General features: G+C 43.9%; 1 protein-coding gene across 2 annotated transcripts in view; it reads left to right on the top strand.

Annotated features, from left to right (window-relative positions):
• Positions 1 to 18,162, top strand: part of GRIK4 (glutamate ionotropic receptor kainate type subunit 4) — a 665,019-nt gene that overhangs the window by 631,230 nt on the left and 15,627 nt on the right. For both annotated transcript variants that reach the window (XM_082273781.1, XM_082273780.1), the window contains exon 17: positions 9,591 to 9,756. In XM_082273781.1, coding sequence (XP_082129907.1) covers positions 9,591 to 9,756 — 166 coding nt within the window. The remainder of the gene's footprint in view (positions 1 to 9,590; positions 9,757 to 18,162) is intronic.

The following is an 18,162-nucleotide window of genomic DNA, read 5'->3' as shown; positions in this document are numbered from 1 at the left end:
ATCCTAAAAGATTTGAGCGCTGTAATTTCTAAGCCTTTATTTCAAATTTTTAGGGGCTTGTTAAGGTTAATAGTACCACTTGCTTGGTGTAGGGCCAATGTGGTGCCTATATTTAAAAAGGGATCAAAGTCTTTGCCAAGTAACTATAGACCTGTTAGTTTAACTTCTATAGTCGGGAAGATATTGGAGAGTTTAATAAAAGACCACATAGAGTTCTTGCTGGAAAAAAATATTTTAAGCAACAGACAGCATGGATTCATAAAAGACAGAAGTTGTCAAACAAACCTGATTTCTTTTTATGAGGTGGTATGTAAAACCTTGAACAGATGGGTTGCTGTGGACGTAGTATACTTGGATTTTGCAAAAGCGTTTGACACAGTTCCCCACACACGGCTAATGTGTAAGGTAAAGTCTACTGTCTTGGAAAGATTGGTTTGTAATTGGATATAAAATTGGCTAAAAGATAGAATTCAGAGAGTAGTGGTTAATGATTCTTACTCTGAATGCTCTAAAGTTTTCAGTGGTGTACCCCAAGGTTCAGTGTTGGGACCCTTACTTTTTAATATCTTTATAAATGATATAGGGTCTGGGATTAAAAGTAGCATTTCAGACTTTGCAGATGACAACAAGCTTTGCTGTGGAATAACTTCTTTACAGGATGTCTCCAACTTACAAGCTGACCTCTATGCACTGTTTCATTGGGAAACTATGTGGCAAATGAGGTTTTATGTTGATAAATGTAAAGTTTTGCACTTGGGGGCTAAGAATATGCATGCATCATACATACTAGGTGTAGTAGAACTGGGGGAATCCATAGCGGAGAAGGATCTGGGTGTTCTGGTAGATCATAAGCTTAATAATAGCATGCAATGCCAAGCTGCTGTTTCTAAAGCAAGCAAAGTCCTTTCTAGTATTAACAGAGGCATGGACTCCAGAGAGAGAGATATCATTTTGCCCCTGTACAAATCATTAGTAAGACCTCATCTGGAATATGCAGTTCAGTTTTAGGCACCAGTTCTTAAAAAGGATATTGGGGAACTGGAGAAGGTGCATAGAAGGGCAACTAAACTGATAAGAGGCATGGAGGACCTCAGCTATGAGAAAATATTAGAGGAACTGAATTTATTCTCTCTTGAGAAGAGGAGAATAAGGGGGGATATGATCAACATGTATAAATACATAAGGGGTCCATATAGTGAACTTGGTGTTGAGTTGTTCACTTTAAGGTCAACACAGAGGACAAGGGGGCACTCTTTACATCTAGAGGAAAACAGATTTCGTCTCCAAATACGGAAAGGTTTATTCACCGTAAGAGCTGTGAAAATGTGGAATAGACTCCCTCCAGAGGTGGTTCTGGCTAGCTCATTAGATTGCTTTAAAAAAGGCCTGAATTCTTTCCTAGGTGTACATAATATAAATGGGTACTAACTTTTTTTAAGGTAAAGTTGATCCAGGGAATATCTGATTGCCTCTTGGGGGATCAGGAAGGATTTTTTTCCCCTGCTGTAGCAAATTAGATCATGCTTTGCTGGGGCTTATTTTTGCCTTCCTCTGGATCTACAGCAGGTATAGGATTGTGTATATGGGATTGTATGGTTGGGTTTTCAATACTGTTTTTTTTTTTTTTTTGGTTGAACCGGATGTGTCTTTTTTCAACCTGACTAACTATGTAACTATGTAACTATGACCCAAACCATACCAAACGCTTAGCAACTACCAATACATACACCCTGCTTGCAAAATGGACCACTGTGGATTTCTGTATAAATTGTTGCTCATATGAACAGCCATTTTTAAAACGTAACTTCTATTTTTCCAGTAAAAGAGCCACAAGGCAAAAGACACCCACAGTTGTAATTTCCTGGTAAGAACAGTTCCATGTCAAAATCTAGTTAAAATAACAAAGTATTTAATTAAATTATTCTTTCTGATACTTAAGCTTCTCCTCAGATTTAACTGCCTGAACCCATGGGCTGTCCCTTTATGGCTGAACAAATCTCACCTGGTACAGCTCCTATCTGGAAATTATGCTGATCGGCAAGCAACTTGCTGTCCATGTTTAAAGCACCTGCTGTACTACCAGTGCTCGTGATAGCAGACACTACGTTGTATGCTCTTCCTTGACCCGACATGTATCTGCTCTGTCTATTACCCTGTATGACCCAGCTTGCTGTGACCCTACTCTCTTCACTGTGATTGTGTACCGTTTGGACTCTGCTTGTGTGTCACATGGTTCGTCTAGACTGTGCTTCTGGCTTACCCTCCTGTGTTTTCAGACTCTCTGTTACTACTTGGTCTGCTCTGACCTGCTCCTGCTACTAATCTCAGTGCTGCTGTACTTCCATCTGCAGCAGTGCACCACAAGCACCGCTCGTGGTACATGCTATTTATCACAAAACTATCTGCATGTTATTCACGAGCCATACATTAAAGGAGAAGGCAATCAAATGGATTCTGCACAAACTCAGATGACTGTCCAAGAACTTTGCCATTTATCCCATCAAGTCCTGGAATTGGCCACAGAGCTCACTAAGGTGCAATCTTCTCCTACTACCACCGCTACCAATACTCTGCCACATGAACCAAAGATTTCTTTGCCTGATCGATATTCTTGTTAACCGTAGGAGGTTCTGTAAATTTAAAAACAGCTGTAAATTATATTATTTCATAATATATATATATATATATATATATATATATATATATATATATATTTCAAGTTAAAGCCACCCTTATCTTCATCTGGCTCTGAAACACAGAGGGTGCAAATCATAATTTTGTTACTGCCGTGCCGGGTGACCCTCAGGCCTTTAGCCTAGAACCAATCTAGCAATGCTAATGGTAGATGCTTTCTTTGAAACCCTGGGCTTGCTATATGATAACTCAGATTGTGCGGCTGAATCAGCCCTGTGCAACATACAGCAACGGGCCAACTCCCGCTGAGATGTATTGTTCAGAGTTTAGCAGGTGAAGCCTAGAATATGTATGAAATGACAAAGTGCTCCATAGCCAATTCTGAATTGGCCTATCTGAGACAATTAAAGACACTTTGGTCAACTACTCCTACCCAGCCTTTACTGGAGAAGGCCATGAAATTCGCCATCTGAATTGACTGTTGTCAGTGGGAGAAAAAAGACTGGAACTTTGCAAAGCTGGAGGAGGAAACTATGCACTTAGGTTCCACCTATTTATCTGCTCAGGAAGGCTCACAACATCTTGACATGGGACCTTGTATTGTGGCCTCAAGGGTCATATGCTTTGCTCTTGCTCCACAAGAAACTCCAGGACCCTAGGTGATTGTTAAAATGACACCCTATGTCTGCTTTTCACTCCTCAAAAGGACAATCCCTTTGAGAGTCCCGCTGTTATCCACTATGGGACTGCACTTCATGAGCTACTGGCCTTTGTGGATTCCAGAGCAGTCCGAAATTTTATTGATCAAGCTCTGGTTACACGCTTGCCTTCTAAAACTCATGCTCTGAACTGTCCTGTCCACCTGATTTCTGAGGATAATCAACATCTCTCACAAAGCCAAATATTTTGAGCCACTAACCAATTCCAGCTACAAGTGGGACCTTTGCAAAAGAAGAAGGTTTGCAGCCAATGGATATTCTTGATGACAGGTGACATTTCATTAGTATTGTGCAAGTTGATACTTGTCTTTTTATTCATTAAAGATTATTAATATACTGAACCCAGTCTGGCGCCCTCTGGTATTCCCCTATATGTTAAAGAGATTTCTTCAGTCTCTAAGGAGCTGCAGCTAGTGTATAAAAGGGGATTTATCATGTGCATCCTCTTCATTACTTAAGCACTTTACCCGTGTGCCATTTGTTTGCTTTTTCATGCAGGTCAGTCTGCTCCTGCCCTAGCTCGGGATCTTCACAACATTCAACTCAAGAAGTTTCATCTTCATCATCCAAGTAAGCCTTTGTGTGCAGGAGCTAGAAGAAGAAGGGGATAATGTCAGTACCAGGATTCAAGCTGTGCCTTTAAGGCTGAGCAAAACTCGTCTGAGACAGCTCTAACCTGGAAATGACAGTGATTGGTCAGCTTCTTACTGTCCATGTTTAAAGCACCTGCTGTACACACCACCAGTGCTTGTAACAGTGGACACTACCTTGTGTGCTCTTGCTTGACCCAGCTTGTATCTGCTCTTTGTCTTATTATGTATGTCCTGGCTTAATCTGACCTTGCTTTCTCCACTCTCGTTGTGTACCATTTGCACTCTGATCTACTCGTGTGTGACCCGGTTCATCTAGACTTTGCTTCTGCCTGACCATCCTGTGTTATCAGATTCTCTTTTACTACTTGCCCTGCTCTTACCCGCTCCTTCTACAGTCCTGCTTGTGGTATGTACTATTTATCACTGAACTATCTGCATATTTAGCACATCTGAAGTGCTTCCCTGTTACCTATACTCTTGCCCTGACATAAACCCAATCAAAAAAATACTGTATAGGCTATAACTTGTTTATGCACTTCAAGGGTTATTTTACATATATTTATTTCTGTAGCTTTCAATAGGTTAATCCTTTAGCAAAAAAATGTATTTTCTCTCATCCTCTTCCTCCCCCTCTACTTTAAGCTGTCACAGATAATTTCCATATTTTTTTTAAGTAAATACTTTTTTGACTACGATAATAGTGTAGCCCCCTGGAATATCAACATCAAACAGCTCTGAAGGCTGTGCCTTAGTATGATCTGAAGTATTAAAAAAAGTCACCCAGATGTACTCTATTCCCAGCAATTCCTGCAGCAGGAAATGAGGGTGCTGGAAATCTAGGGAGGTACCGGGCCCTCCAGCCATGATCTTCGACTTCCACACAGGATCTGTGGTGCATCTAGGTGCACGAATCTCTCCTCTACAGAGCTAACAGTTGAGAAGAACAAGACCAGACTACCTCCCTTGTCTCAAGAAGGATTCCCACTCCCTCCTGGTGGCAAAGGCATGATACCTCGACCTGAAAGGAGCTATCTGTTCTGAAGAACCAGGCAGTAGGCCCATGTTTTGAGCCCTCAACCAAAGACAACGTTAGAAGAAACTATTCCACCCACCTGAAGAGGCTTAAGGATCAAAACAAAGGACTTCCTGGTCCATAGAGATAGACCCAGTGACCTGCTCAGAGCCCAGACCCATGAGAACAAAGAGAGGAGAGAGGCAACTTTGAAGAGAAGGTCCCACTATGCTTAATACCCATTCAAAGTAGAAGAGTTTAACTCCCTGTCTGATGACAGGGATATCTGAGGGTATACAGGCTTTGGACCTTTTTAGTGAGGGCTTAAGCTAGAAAACCTTTCCCACAGATGACTAATAGTTACCAACCCAGCAAAGCCTGATTCTCTCAGATCTTTCCCTTCGGGAAAATTCTTACTTTAAGGATCTATAAAGCTGATTCTCCTCACAGGAGGTTGTCTGAGCATCTGAGCATCTCTCAATGGGGATGTCAGGAAAAGGCACTAGGCTGAACACAAGAGCCAGTGTTCTAAGAAACAGCAGGTGAGTTCTACACCTGAATTCTGGAGAGGAAAACTACCCAAAGACCCACCAGGAGCAACAATTAACCCCCCCCACTTGTAGAAGTGGGGATACAATGTCATTTGGAAGGCTTTTTAGGTGTCAGGGAGGCAGGTATGAGAGCCTTTTGGCACTTACTGCAGAAGGAGAAGGGTGGGATTCCTCTGACCTCTCTCCAGACATCTTTTGAGGCAGGAATTTACTCTGGCCTCCCCTGGCATCCCTAATCACAGTATAAAGGGTAGGGCCAAAGGGAAAATGCCTCTCGAAATCCAAGTGATTATTTTGATCTTTGGGTTTGAAATCAGCACCCCAGCATTGTACCCAGAATGGTCTGCGCATCTGTATGGACATTAAAAAAAAACAACGTGGGACACAAGTTTAGATGCTTGTAACAAGCTATCACAACTGAAACGTAAGGCTCCAGACAGTTTCATCACAAGTTCAATTAGGCAGGGTTCTACCACAGCGGTGGAGAGATCCTGTTTGAGGGATGTAACCCATTTTGACACAGTTTGACAGATTAAAGTCACTGCCAACACAAAATATAAGGAGGAACCTGCCAGATTAAACTGGGGTTAAAGGAGGCATATTAGCTGTTGGTCAGCAGAATCCTTAAACATAAGCACACCTTCTATCTGTCTAGTAGTTTATTATGTTTTAACATAGTTCAACAGATGGCATGAGTGGTTGTTATGACAGCGGCAGTCTTAGAAACCAACCAGTGCAAAATACTGGTGGGGGAGGATCTGCCCTGGGGATTAGGGCCTTGGTCACAGCTCAGTAGATGCACTGTCCTCAGAGACCTGGGAAGGCAGGACTATAATCTCGGGGGGGGGGGCTAGATCTGGGCCTGTCAACACCATGGCAGCTGCTACCAATAATGGTCCGACAGCGGGTGATGATCAGGCCACAGTAGGAGCAGAGCAGAGCTCCCCATGGTGCTTTGCACAGTAGGATGAGCAGCTGGATGGTGGCCAGTCAAGAGAGAGCAGATTACGAGTATTTCCAATCATCCTGTAGGTGACAGTTTAGCCCCATTTGTATCTGAATTCCTCTGTCCCTCAATGGAAGAAAAAGAAACATTTTTTTTTAAATTACAAAGATTCCAAGTTAAAATATCATGCACTAGTGGGTGCATGTCAAAGTTTATCCATCTTTGTTTTCAGATCCAAATGGCCATTATGGCCATGTATTGTGTGTAATATGAAAACTGCATGTACTGTACCTAACATAAGGGGCCCCAACAGACATTCCACCAAAGTTATATAGTACTCTCTTCAAAGATCATTTACACTGTCTAAGGCATAGGTATCCAAAGCTGGCCATGGTTAAACTCCAGCATTGAAAATATTTTAAAAATGTTGCTATAATACATTTATGCAACTATCACTTCGTTGCATAACAGGTTTCCCCAGAGACCAGGCTACAATACTAGCCCGTCATTGTTATGAGTGGCCTCTCTTAACCAAAAGGGACCCATGGCAGGGGATGAACTAAAGCCCACATTCTCAGAAGCTGTTTGTGCATTTCTGTGCTCTCCAGAAATTCAGAAATAATAAAGAGGCACCAGGGGGTGTCTCCTGTGGCATACTAATAATGTAACAATACACAAAGTGATATTCCACCACCCTAATGTACCTTGCGGACAATCAATTTGCCAGGAAAGACACAGTTGTAACTCAAGAAAATAAAGTTGGAATACAAAGATAAGCTGTGAGTTATGGGTTTACAGATTATTGACTGATCATAAATATATGAGTATACTATACAGTATATACAGGTGCATCTAATAAAATTAGAATATCATCAAAAAGTAAATTTATTTCAGTAATTCAATTCAAAAAGTGAAACTCGTATATTTTATATAGATGCGTACAGAGTGATATATTTCAAACATTTCTTTCTTTTAATTTTGATGATTATGGCTTACAGCTAGCGAAAACCCAAAATTCAGTATCCCAGATAATTAGACTATTACAAATGTAGCATTGCCCCTGCAGGGACTGCTGGATATTCACTCTGCTGGCTCCCCTGGTTACCAACACACTGTTATAATTAGATAAAGTTCCTGAATCCCTCCTTGTTCCTGTTGGCTCTTCACAGAAATAAACAGCCTAGGGGTGTTGTTTTTTGTTGTTTATTTTGTAATTGGGATAGGAGAAGGGAATAGTGGCATACTCCAACTGAACTATTCATATAAACGAGGACTTCTATCTTAAGAACTTCTTTAGTGATCAGAAACAGCCAGGCTGTTAATCCACACTGTAGATGGGGTTAGGTCTCTTGCTCTCTTTGCTCTCTGACAATATGACTTGATTGATATCTTATCTTTGGGACCCTCTCACTAGCATCCCCTCTCAGCTGACACCCATCCACTGACTATCCTAGGAGCAGGGGTGGCTCCCCTCAGGTCAGGCCCCTTGACACGAGTTTCTGTACTCACTGTACTGCAGAGACAGATCCTCCAGTGTCTCCCCTCTCAGTCAGCTTCCCTGGATCTCTGGGCTCAGCTCCTCTCTGCTACTCTTCCGGCCCTCAGGACGACCCCCTGACGCCGCATGGCACTTCTACAGAGGAGGAGGCAGCCACCCCCTCCCTCCGGGACTCCGCTTCCCGACTTAAGACCTCAAGCACACGTGCTCCTGGCTTTTATACAGTATCCCAACATGCACCGAGGCAACCTGCCCTCTGCCAATCATCAAGACTGTATCAAAAGCCCATGCACCCATTCCTCAGGTTTCCTCCCACTGTCCAACATGCCTCCCTATTGGACCAGTGTGAAACACTCTCTAGACTGAATGAATTGCATGCTGAGCACAATGAGCAGACCTCACTAACAGATCCTGCTCTCTGGTATGAAAGAACAATATAGATGTACCTGCAGCCCCTCTGGTAAGCAGAAAGAGCTCAAAACTATACTTTCTCACTAGCACCTACCTAGGAGGGTGCTACACATAAGACCAATAAGAAAAATAATTTTTAATACAGAAATATTGGCTTACGGAAAGTATGTCCATGTATAGTATAGTATGCACTCAATACTTGGTCAGGGCTCCTTTTGCATGAATTACTTCATCAATGCGGCCTTGCATGGGAGCGATCAGCCTGTGGCACTGCTGAGGTGTTGTGGAAGCCCAGATTGCTTTGATAGCAGCCTTCAGCCCGTCTGCATTATTGGGTCTGGTGTCTCTCATCTTCCTCTTGACTCTTTTGACTAGTAATAAATAAAAAGTGAAAGGCAACAGCAATGTATTGTCAGTTACCTATATGGCATTAGGGATACGATTTAGTATTTCCTTTTATGCACATCATCATGGCAATGTTATAGATGCAGGTAACTTAAAGCTGATGTTTAGTTAAAAAAACATTTTTCTACAGCTTTAGTCACTTTACTTCCCCATATTAAAGTATTTTCCAGGATTTGCAGGCTGCTGGATTCTGTATAAATCTTCATTGTAGAGCTGCCCTGTCCTCTTCCTACTGCTGAACTTCCAGCATTGTGAGGAAGATGAGAGACACCAGACCCAACACTGCAGATGAGCCGAAAGCCACTATCAAAGAAACCTGGGCTTCCATAACACCTCAGCAGTGCCACAGGCTGATTGCCTCCATGCCACCACATTGATGCAGTAATTCATGCAAAAGGAGCCCTGACTATGTATACCATACTGTACATGGACATACCTTTTCAGTAAGCCAACATTTCTGTATTAAAAATCCTTTTTTTTTTTATTGGTCTTACGCGATACAGTATTCTAATTTTGAGATACTGAATTATGGGTTTTCACTAGTTGTAAGCCATAATCATCAAAATTAAAAGATAGAAACGCTTGACGTATATCGCTCTGTGTGTAACGCATCTATATAAAATATAAGAGTTTCACTTTTTGAAATGAATTACTGAAATAAATTAACTTTTTGATAATATTCTAACTTTATGAGATGCTCCCTGTATATATTTAAACTGGTGCCTAGGTACCATTTTAATATTGGGATGTTAAAGGTAATGCAGAAAAATACCATTAAATAATTAGATTGTGATTTTATTTTTTTTATTTTTTTGTAACAGGTGGGCATTTTCCTTGATAATTATTTCTTCATATACGGCAAATCTTGCTGCCTTTCTTACTGTGCAGAGAATGGATGTACCAATTGAGTCAGTGGATGACTTGGCCGATCAGACTACTATTGAGTATGGTACCATACATGGAGGATCTAGCATGACTTTCTTCCAAGTAATTATTCCCATCATGTCAAACATCTTTACATTACAAACTAATATGTCAGCTACATGTAAGATTATTAATTGCTTGCTTGACCATGGCTTCTTTACACTACTTTATTACATGCTGATTTAAATGTGTTAAAAAATTAGTTTTAGGTCTAAATAAAAAATTAGACCTTTTTATTGCAAATTAGTTTTCCAGATCTCCTAAGATAGATCTGGTCTCTGCTCCTCTCACTGTGGAGTTTCAACACTCGTTTTATTCTCTCCAGTATAAAATACATTTAAAAAAATTATCTAAAAGAATTAACCTTTCTAGGAAAGGTAGCAGTAAGGGTTGTAAATCCAGACATAGAGATGTTACCACTTGAAGGTATTTGACAGACATTTTTTTCAGCTACAGTTTTAGCTACACCACCTACCTGTAATAAAGTATGTCCCATGATGTGCAGGCTGCTGGATTCTGTAGAACTCTTCACTACAGGGCTGCTCTGTCCACTTCCTGCTGCTGAACTTCCAGAGCTGTAGGGGTAACAGCTTTGAGTATTTGGGCATACCTGCATTAAGGATGACCTGACAGGGACCCACCTCCCCTTATCCCCCTCCTTTTACTCATATACAGATCGTGTTAGGCTAGGTCCACACGTGTGTGGTTCCAGCGTGCTGCGTTTGCTCAGGCTTTCTGCGAGAAATTCAGAGAAAAAGTCCCTGACCTTCTTTTAGAAATGCGGCTGCATGAAACCATATGGCATGGTGGCAACATACCGTTTTGCGCACCTGAACACGTTGAATTTTCTGGTGCATGGGGGTACCATTAAGGAATAATAGCACCCCTTAGCATAGAGCATTGCATTTTGCCTGTGGGTCAGGAAATGCGTGCTATTAGCATGTGTTTCCCGACCCACATATGTGTGAATCAAGCCTCACAGGCAGTGTAATCAGAGAAGGAACATTTCTAAGTGGAAGAGATGGCAGGAGGGGACATACCTCTATTAGATAGTCTTTAGTGCAGCTGAACCCAGGGACCTGGAGCTGTTAACCTTTACAGTGCTGGAAATTCAGCAGCAGGAAGAAGACAGGGCAGCTCTGCAATGAAGATTTCTGCAGAATCCAGCAGCCTGCACTTCCTGGGAAATGCTTCAATATGGGGAAGTAAATTTAGTGAAGCTGTAGAAACAAAAATGTTTTTTTAACTAAACATCAGCTTTAAGTTACCTGCGTCTATACCACTGCCATCATAGTGCAACTAAAGGGAAATATTAAATAGTATCCCTAATGCTATATAGACAACTGACAATACATTGCTGTTGCTATTCACTTTTCTCTATCGCTCATTGACAGACGTAGTCTTCTTGATTCTCAAGAGCTGGGTTATGTTGTCTCCACAGGAGTAGGACTAGGCAGAAAGACAAAACGTTCTGGCTCCACCTTAGGGGCAGTCCCTGAGGGTATATCCTCCCTCTCTCTGCTACAGGGAATCAGTTTTTTTCTGTCTAGTCAGGAGTAAGGACCTAAGTTCCTTGCTGGGATCTTTTTGGTCCTGGCAAGATTTTTTCTTTAGAAAAAATATTTTTTAGGTAGTTTTTCTCCAGTGTTTTTTTCCTGTGAGATCTTCAAGCAAAAACGCCGGACTGGGCGACACTTGTGGTCACCCCAGCCGGCCTACGAGCGCGCGCAGACCATTGCATTGCGCTTGGTCGGCCGCGACACATTCAAGTAAGTATGCGGGGCCGGGCGACGGGCTGGATGTTGAGATCCAGTGGTCACCCCGGTTTCTGCCTACGAGCGCGTGCAGACCAGAGCTCCGCGCTGGGTCGGCCGCGACGGAGTCCCAGTGGAGGGACTGACCTTGCGAGTTAAAAGTCTCGCTTGGACGCCAGGAACCAGAGAGTCGAGGCGTCCGGAGTGGTCCACAACCCCCCACCCCGGTGGAGAGGGTATTGTGAAGAGAGGGTGCCTGTCGGTTCGGTATGGTGAGTAAACGTTCCCTTTTTTCTTTCCTCGTTATGAGGCAGTATCAATTATGGGCCCCTCCATACATGGTCAGTATATATCTGACACTAAAAAGTCCCCCTTGTTAATACAGTATGTGTTTGTGGGAAGTGGACTTGGTTTGAGAGCTAACACTCTACCCAGCAGACTGTAGCATTACAGCAGACATAGGAGGTATAATCCTACCTTAATTGTAGTGTATCTCCTGTAGATCAATAAATCGCCACTCAGCAGAGATGCAGGTGGATGTGCTGGGAAAAACGATTTCGGCGGTCCGCCGCCATTTTGCCGTAGACCAGGTGCATGCATGTCCTCAGGTCACGCCGGCCGCCATGTTTTTGGAGTCTAATGTCTCCTGTATGGGGGCGGCCATGTTTCATGAGCCCAGCTACCTCGTGGAGAGCTGGGAACGCCGGAAGGCGTACACAGGGGGTGGAGCCACGTCCTTCTACCCGGGAAAAAGCAACAGCTCCTTCCAGTCTGTAAAAGACAGACGCTGACTGCAGTTGGTTGGAAACTTCACTGCATCGGTTGGTGAGCCTTGGGGGTCCCTCTCTCTCTCTGAGGGATCGAGAAGCAGGTACTCTGAGGGGCGCTATTGCGCTAGGGGGAGACACATAAAAAAAAAAAAAAAAAAAAAAAATTAAAAAAAAAAAAGAGGTATTTTTTTATTTAAAAAAAAAAAAAAAAAAAGTTTTTTTTGTGTTTTCTGGCAAAGGTGTCCTGAATTAACATGGACCCTGCCACTCATGTATCTCCTCCGGATCCCCTCGAGGGGTCTGCAGGATCCTCCAGCACCCCACTGACGATTGAACCATTGTCAGCTATTATGGAAACTTTTGTGTCCCGGGTGGAAGTGGCTTGTCAGGGACAGGGCGCAAGTAAGCGACCCCCGCCTAACCCTTTATTATCTGAAACCTCGGATTCAGACTCTGAGCCTATTTCTGCAGTTGCAGGTACTTCATCTGGTATTGGTGTCTCGTGTACTGTCTCTTCAGACAGTGAGGAGGATGTTTCGGCATCAGCCATAGCCAAAGAGGAAGCGTTGGTAAACGCACTCATTGTATCTGTTCAAGAAACCTTAAGGTTACAGGGTATTCCATCGGAAATAGCTGAAACTGAAATCCCTTTTGGGACTAAAAAACGCATCAAAGTGGCGAAGGTTTTTCCATTGCCCAAATGTTTTGGCAATCCAATCAAAGAAGAATGGAGTCTGCCAAAACGCACTTCTACTATTTCTAAACGCATTAACAGGCGTTATCCGTTTGAGGAAACCCTCATTAAGAAATGGACAGAACCACCTGTGGTGGATTCACCAATTGCTAGATTGAATAAAGCCACGGTTATTCCTCTAGAAGACGCTCCGTCTTTTAAAGATCCAGTGGATCGCAAGATAGAAGCTATGTCTCGCACCATGTTTACCTTTATTGGATCAGCTTTCAGACCAATAATTGCTATTGGTCTGGTTTCGCAGGCTGTAACTGTATGGACCAAGTGGTTACGCCGGGACTTAGAAGAGGTCCCTCAGGCGGTATCAGATTTGTTGGAACAAATGATACAGGGGTTACAGTTTGTGTGTGATGCGGCGTTAGACGCCACTTCATTATTATCGCAAGCATCTGTCTCAGCGGTGGTTCTCAGGCGTACACTGTGGCTAAAAGGTTGGTTAGCCGACCAAGGTTCCAAAAGAGCATTGGCTAATATCCCCTTTTTAGGAGAGCGTCTATTTGGAGTCAACCTAGATGAGATCATTAAGGATCTCACGGGTGGAAAGAGCACCTTTTTACCGAAAAATGTTAAAGGTAAAGGAACTCGTCAAAAACGAGGGCCTTCTTTTTCTGCTCACAAGAGGTTTTTTCGTCCCGCGGGTGAAAAAATTAAGTCCTCCAAAGCTCCTTCAGGAGGCTTCAGGGGACGTTGGTTGGACAAGCAAAAGCCCGCCCCCTCCAGACCTGAAGATAAATCGTCCAAAACCTGAAGGTGCGCCCCCACCCATAACTGGGGTGGGGGGACGTCTTCGCCGGTTCCCGGATCCATGGCTTTCCAGAATCCCGGACAAATGGGTTTGCGAAGTCATAAGGTCAGGGTACAAGATCGAGTTTCGATCTCTCCCACCGGCGCGATTCTTCCCTTCCAATATCCGACTATCCCCGGATCGTTTAGAAGATCTGCGGAGAGCAGTCACAGATTTACTACAACAAGGAGTGGTAGTCCACGTTCCTTGGACAGAACGGTTTCAAGGGTTTTATTCAAACCTATTTACAATACCCAGGAAAGAGGGCAAAGTGCGTCCAATTCTGGACTTAAGGGCACTCAATTCTTTTGTCAACATAAGAAGATTTAGAATGGAGTCCATTCGCACAGTAGCAGCCTTCCTGCATCCAGGGGATGTCCTAGCGTCCATAGACATCAAGGACGCATATCTTCACATTCCCATTTTCGCAGGACATCAGCGGTTTCTACGCTTTTCCGTAGAAGAGAACCACTATCAGTTTGTGGCGTTACCTTTCGGTCTCGCCACGGCTCCGCGGGTCTTCACGAAGGTGTTGGCCCCAATGTTGGCACTTCTGCGCCAAAGAGGCATATCGATCCTTGGTTACCTAGACGATCTTCTGCTTCATGCAGAGTCTCCTCACACCTTGCTACAAAACATAGAAATTACTATGATTTCTTTACAGGAATTCGGGTGGCTGGTGAACCAGCAAAAGTCATTTCTGGTTCCCACCCAGAGGCTCGAATATCTGGGTCTAATTCTAGACACAGTCAGGACAAGAGTTTTTCTTCCGGTAGGGAAACTCCGAAAGATTCAATCAGCAGTCCAGTTGTTACTATCCAACAGCTGGTCTTCCCTTCGGACTTGCATGAGGGTTCTGGGGTTGATGGTGGCTTCCTTCGAAGCAGTCCCATTTGCCCAGTCCCATACCCGAATTCTTCAGCAAGAGATTCTTCTCAGATGGAATCGGAATCCGGAATCCCTGGACAATCAGATCCGATTGAGCAAACAGACCAGAGAGTCTCTGGTCTGGTGGCTTCGGTCTCCGATGCTCAGCCAGGGAAAGTCATTTCTGCCAATATATTGGACGATAGTGACCACGGATGCCAGTCTATCCGGATGGGGAGGAATTCTCGGTCAGTTATCCGTCCAGGGACTTTGGTCCCCGGATGAATCCAGGTTGCCGATAAATGTATTGGAACTGAGAGCGATCAGACTTTGTCTGATTCACTGGACCGAGCAGCTCCAGGGCAGCCCGGTTCGGATCCAGTTGGACAACGCCACGGCCGTGGCTTATGTCAATCACCAGGGGGGCACCAAGAGTGTCCGAGCGGCCAAAGAAGTGGCTTGCATTCTTCGCTGGGCGGAACGATTTGTTCCAGCTATCTCTGCGGTGTTCATTCCGGGGGTGGAAAATTGGCAGGCAGATTATCTCAGCCGTCAGACTCCGGATCAGGGGGAATGGTCCCTCCATCCAGAAGTTTTCCACCAGTTGTGCCTACGTTGGGGCACCCCGGATGTGGATCTGTTGGCATCACGATTCAACAGAAAAGTACAGAGATTCGTGGCTCGCTCCCGCGATCCTCTAGCAGAGACCGCAGACGCACTGGTCACCCCGTGGGGGCAATACCAGCTAATGTATGCCTTCCCTCCTCTTGGGTTACTGCCAAGACTTCTTCGCAGGATAGAGGAGGAAGGAATTCCAGTAATCCTGGCAGCTCCGGACTGGCCTCGTCGAGCTTGATACGCCGACTTGGTCAGACTGGTGGCGGACGTCCCGTGGAGACTTCCTCTCAGGGAGGATCTACTGTCTCAGGGACCGATCTTCCTTCCTGCTTTACGATCGCTGGTTTTAAACGGCCTGGTTATTGGGACCCAGGTGCTGAAGGACAAGGGATTGTCAGCTTCAGTTATTCCTACTCTAGTTAAAACAAGGAAAGCGACTTCCAGAAAGATTATCATCGTACATGGAAGTCTTATATTGTGTGGTGTGAATCCCTTGGGTTCCATCTACATCTTTATTCGGTAGTCCGAATATTGGCTTTTCTGCAACAGGGAGTTGAGCAGAAGCTGGCCTTGAGTGTTTTCAAGGGTCTGGTTTCAGCATTTGCTATCTTCTTTCAGAAGCCTTTCTCTACTCATTCCTTGGTGCGGAATTTCATCCAGGGGGTGCGACACCTGGCTCTGCCAGTGCACGCGCCGTTACCATCCTGGGATCTTAATTTGGTGCTGTCGGTTCTTCAGACACCTCCCTTTGAAAATATCAGGGAGATTCCCTTGCTTACTTTATCCCAGAAGGTGGTCTTCTTGGTGGCTATCACTTCTGCACGCAGGGTGTCAGAACTGGCTGCATTATCCTGTTGTTCCCCAGATCTGGTGGTTCATAGGGATAAGGTTGTTCTTCATCCGAATCCATCCTTCCTTCCTAAGGTGGTTTCAAAGTTTCATTGAATGAGGACAGTGTATTGTCCTTCCTATGTCCTTAGCCCAATCATCCTCGAGAATTGCGTTGCATTCCTTGGATGTAGTTCGGGCGATCAGGATATATTTGAATACTACGGATTCAATTTGTAAGACGGATTCACTGTTTGTGATCACGGATGGCCCTAAGAAGGGGTTGCCTGTTCTGCTGCGACCATCTTTAGATGGATCAGACAGACGGTGGTATAGGCTTATTTTATCTAAGGGTCGGGATCCCCCGTTCCCTTTTAAGGCGCATTCTACTCGGGCGCTTAGAGTTTCCTGGACCTTCCGCCATCAGGCGTCAGTGGTTCAGGTTTTCAAGGCGACTGTTTAGTCGTTGGTTCATACCTTTACAATATTGTATAAGGTTCATGTGATGGCACCGTCAGATGCCTCTTCTGGCCGCAAGGTTCCTGCAGGCCACTGTCTGAGGAGACTGTTGGTCTACCTCGAGGATTTGTGGGGTAGGTCTCATCTGTTTACTCGATGAGTCCTTAGATACTTCTGGTTGGCTCCGGTTGGGCCTTCTAGATTGGATTTTGATTTCTGTCAATCCCACCCCTCATTTGTGGCACTGCTTCTGGATGTCCCAGCTCTTGAGAATCAAGAAGACTACGTCTGTCAATGAGCGATAGAGAAAAATGGATTTTTGTAAGATCTTACCGTAAAATCCTTTTCTCTTAAGCTCATTGACAGACGTAGTACCCGCCCCTCTATCATTGAGTTGGGTTGGGTTAAATTCTCTGTTACTGCTTTAGAACAGAACTGATTCCCTGTAGCAGAGAGAGGGAGGATATACCCTCAGGGACTGCCCCTAAGGTGGAGCCAGAACGTTTTGTCTTTCTGCCTAGTCCTACTCCTGCGGAGACAACATAACCCAGCTCTTGAGAATCAAGAAGACTACGTCTGTCAATGAGCTTAAGAGAAAAGGATTTTACGGTAAGATCTTACAAAAATCCATTTTTTATTACTAGGCAAAATATTACAGCTTATTAATGTCAGACTGCATTTTCTTGGAATGCAACATTTTCCCCGGTGTGTTCATTTCAGCCAATATATAACTGTGCATCCCATTTGCAGAATTATGCCAGGTTTAACTTTGTTTCCTGCAAAGATTATGCCAACCTTTCTCTTTTAGAAAAATGTTAAAATATGTAATTTCACCAGGAGTGGCCAATTGTATATAGCCAATAAATAATACTCTGCCTTTAGTATCTTTGCAGAGCATTTCTCACACCAATGCTTTGTATATTTTTATAGTAATCTCAGTGGTTGTACTACTTGGGCTAGAAAATGCCCATTCATTGATATTCAAGGACCATCTAGCTTAAAAGCAGGACTTTACAAATAACAACTTGATAAAAAAAAATGTTCCTTAGCAATGAACATACATTCCACATTAGGCTGGGTTCACACTGTATTGCAGAATGGCTCGCAGCGGGAGGTTCGGTGCGTCTCGTTCACCGTTTCAGGTGCAAATTCAGTCCTGCTGTCCCGGAGCTGTGTGAACTGGCTTCATTGAGAGCCGGTTACAGGCTCCTGACATGCGAATTGGATGCGGGGAAACCCCCATCTAATTCGCACCAGTGTGAACTCAGCCTTAATAATTATGCTACCAAAATTAGTGTGTGTTGTAAATTGCCTCCAGAATTGCTCATGTTTCTTCCTGCCGGAGGCTGCCATTTTGCTCAATCCCAGATCCCCTGAGCAGTAGTGAATCCTTAGGTTGTAAGCAGATTGCCAAAAATGCCAAAAATTGAGAGGAACTGAGCATCTGCAGAACAGGGTGAGACAGTGTATTATTGGATTTTAAAAAGTTTAGGCACTTATTTTTAATGTTTTACATAGCTATACCTGCAAAAGGGGCCAGCCTGAAGTGATCTAGCAGGACTTCATTTTATGACTAAGATTTCACCTTAAAGTGCTAGTTAACCGCCACAAAAAAAAAAAAAAAACCTGCAGGTTTAA

This window comes from Pelophylax lessonae (assembly GCF_965119305.1).
Source record: "Pelophylax lessonae genome assembly, chromosome: 12".
Lineage (NCBI taxonomy): Eukaryota > Metazoa > Chordata > Amphibia > Anura > Ranidae > Pelophylax > Pelophylax lessonae.
Note: the sequence above shows the minus strand (reverse complement) of the source record. Positions and strands in the feature narration are given on the sequence as shown.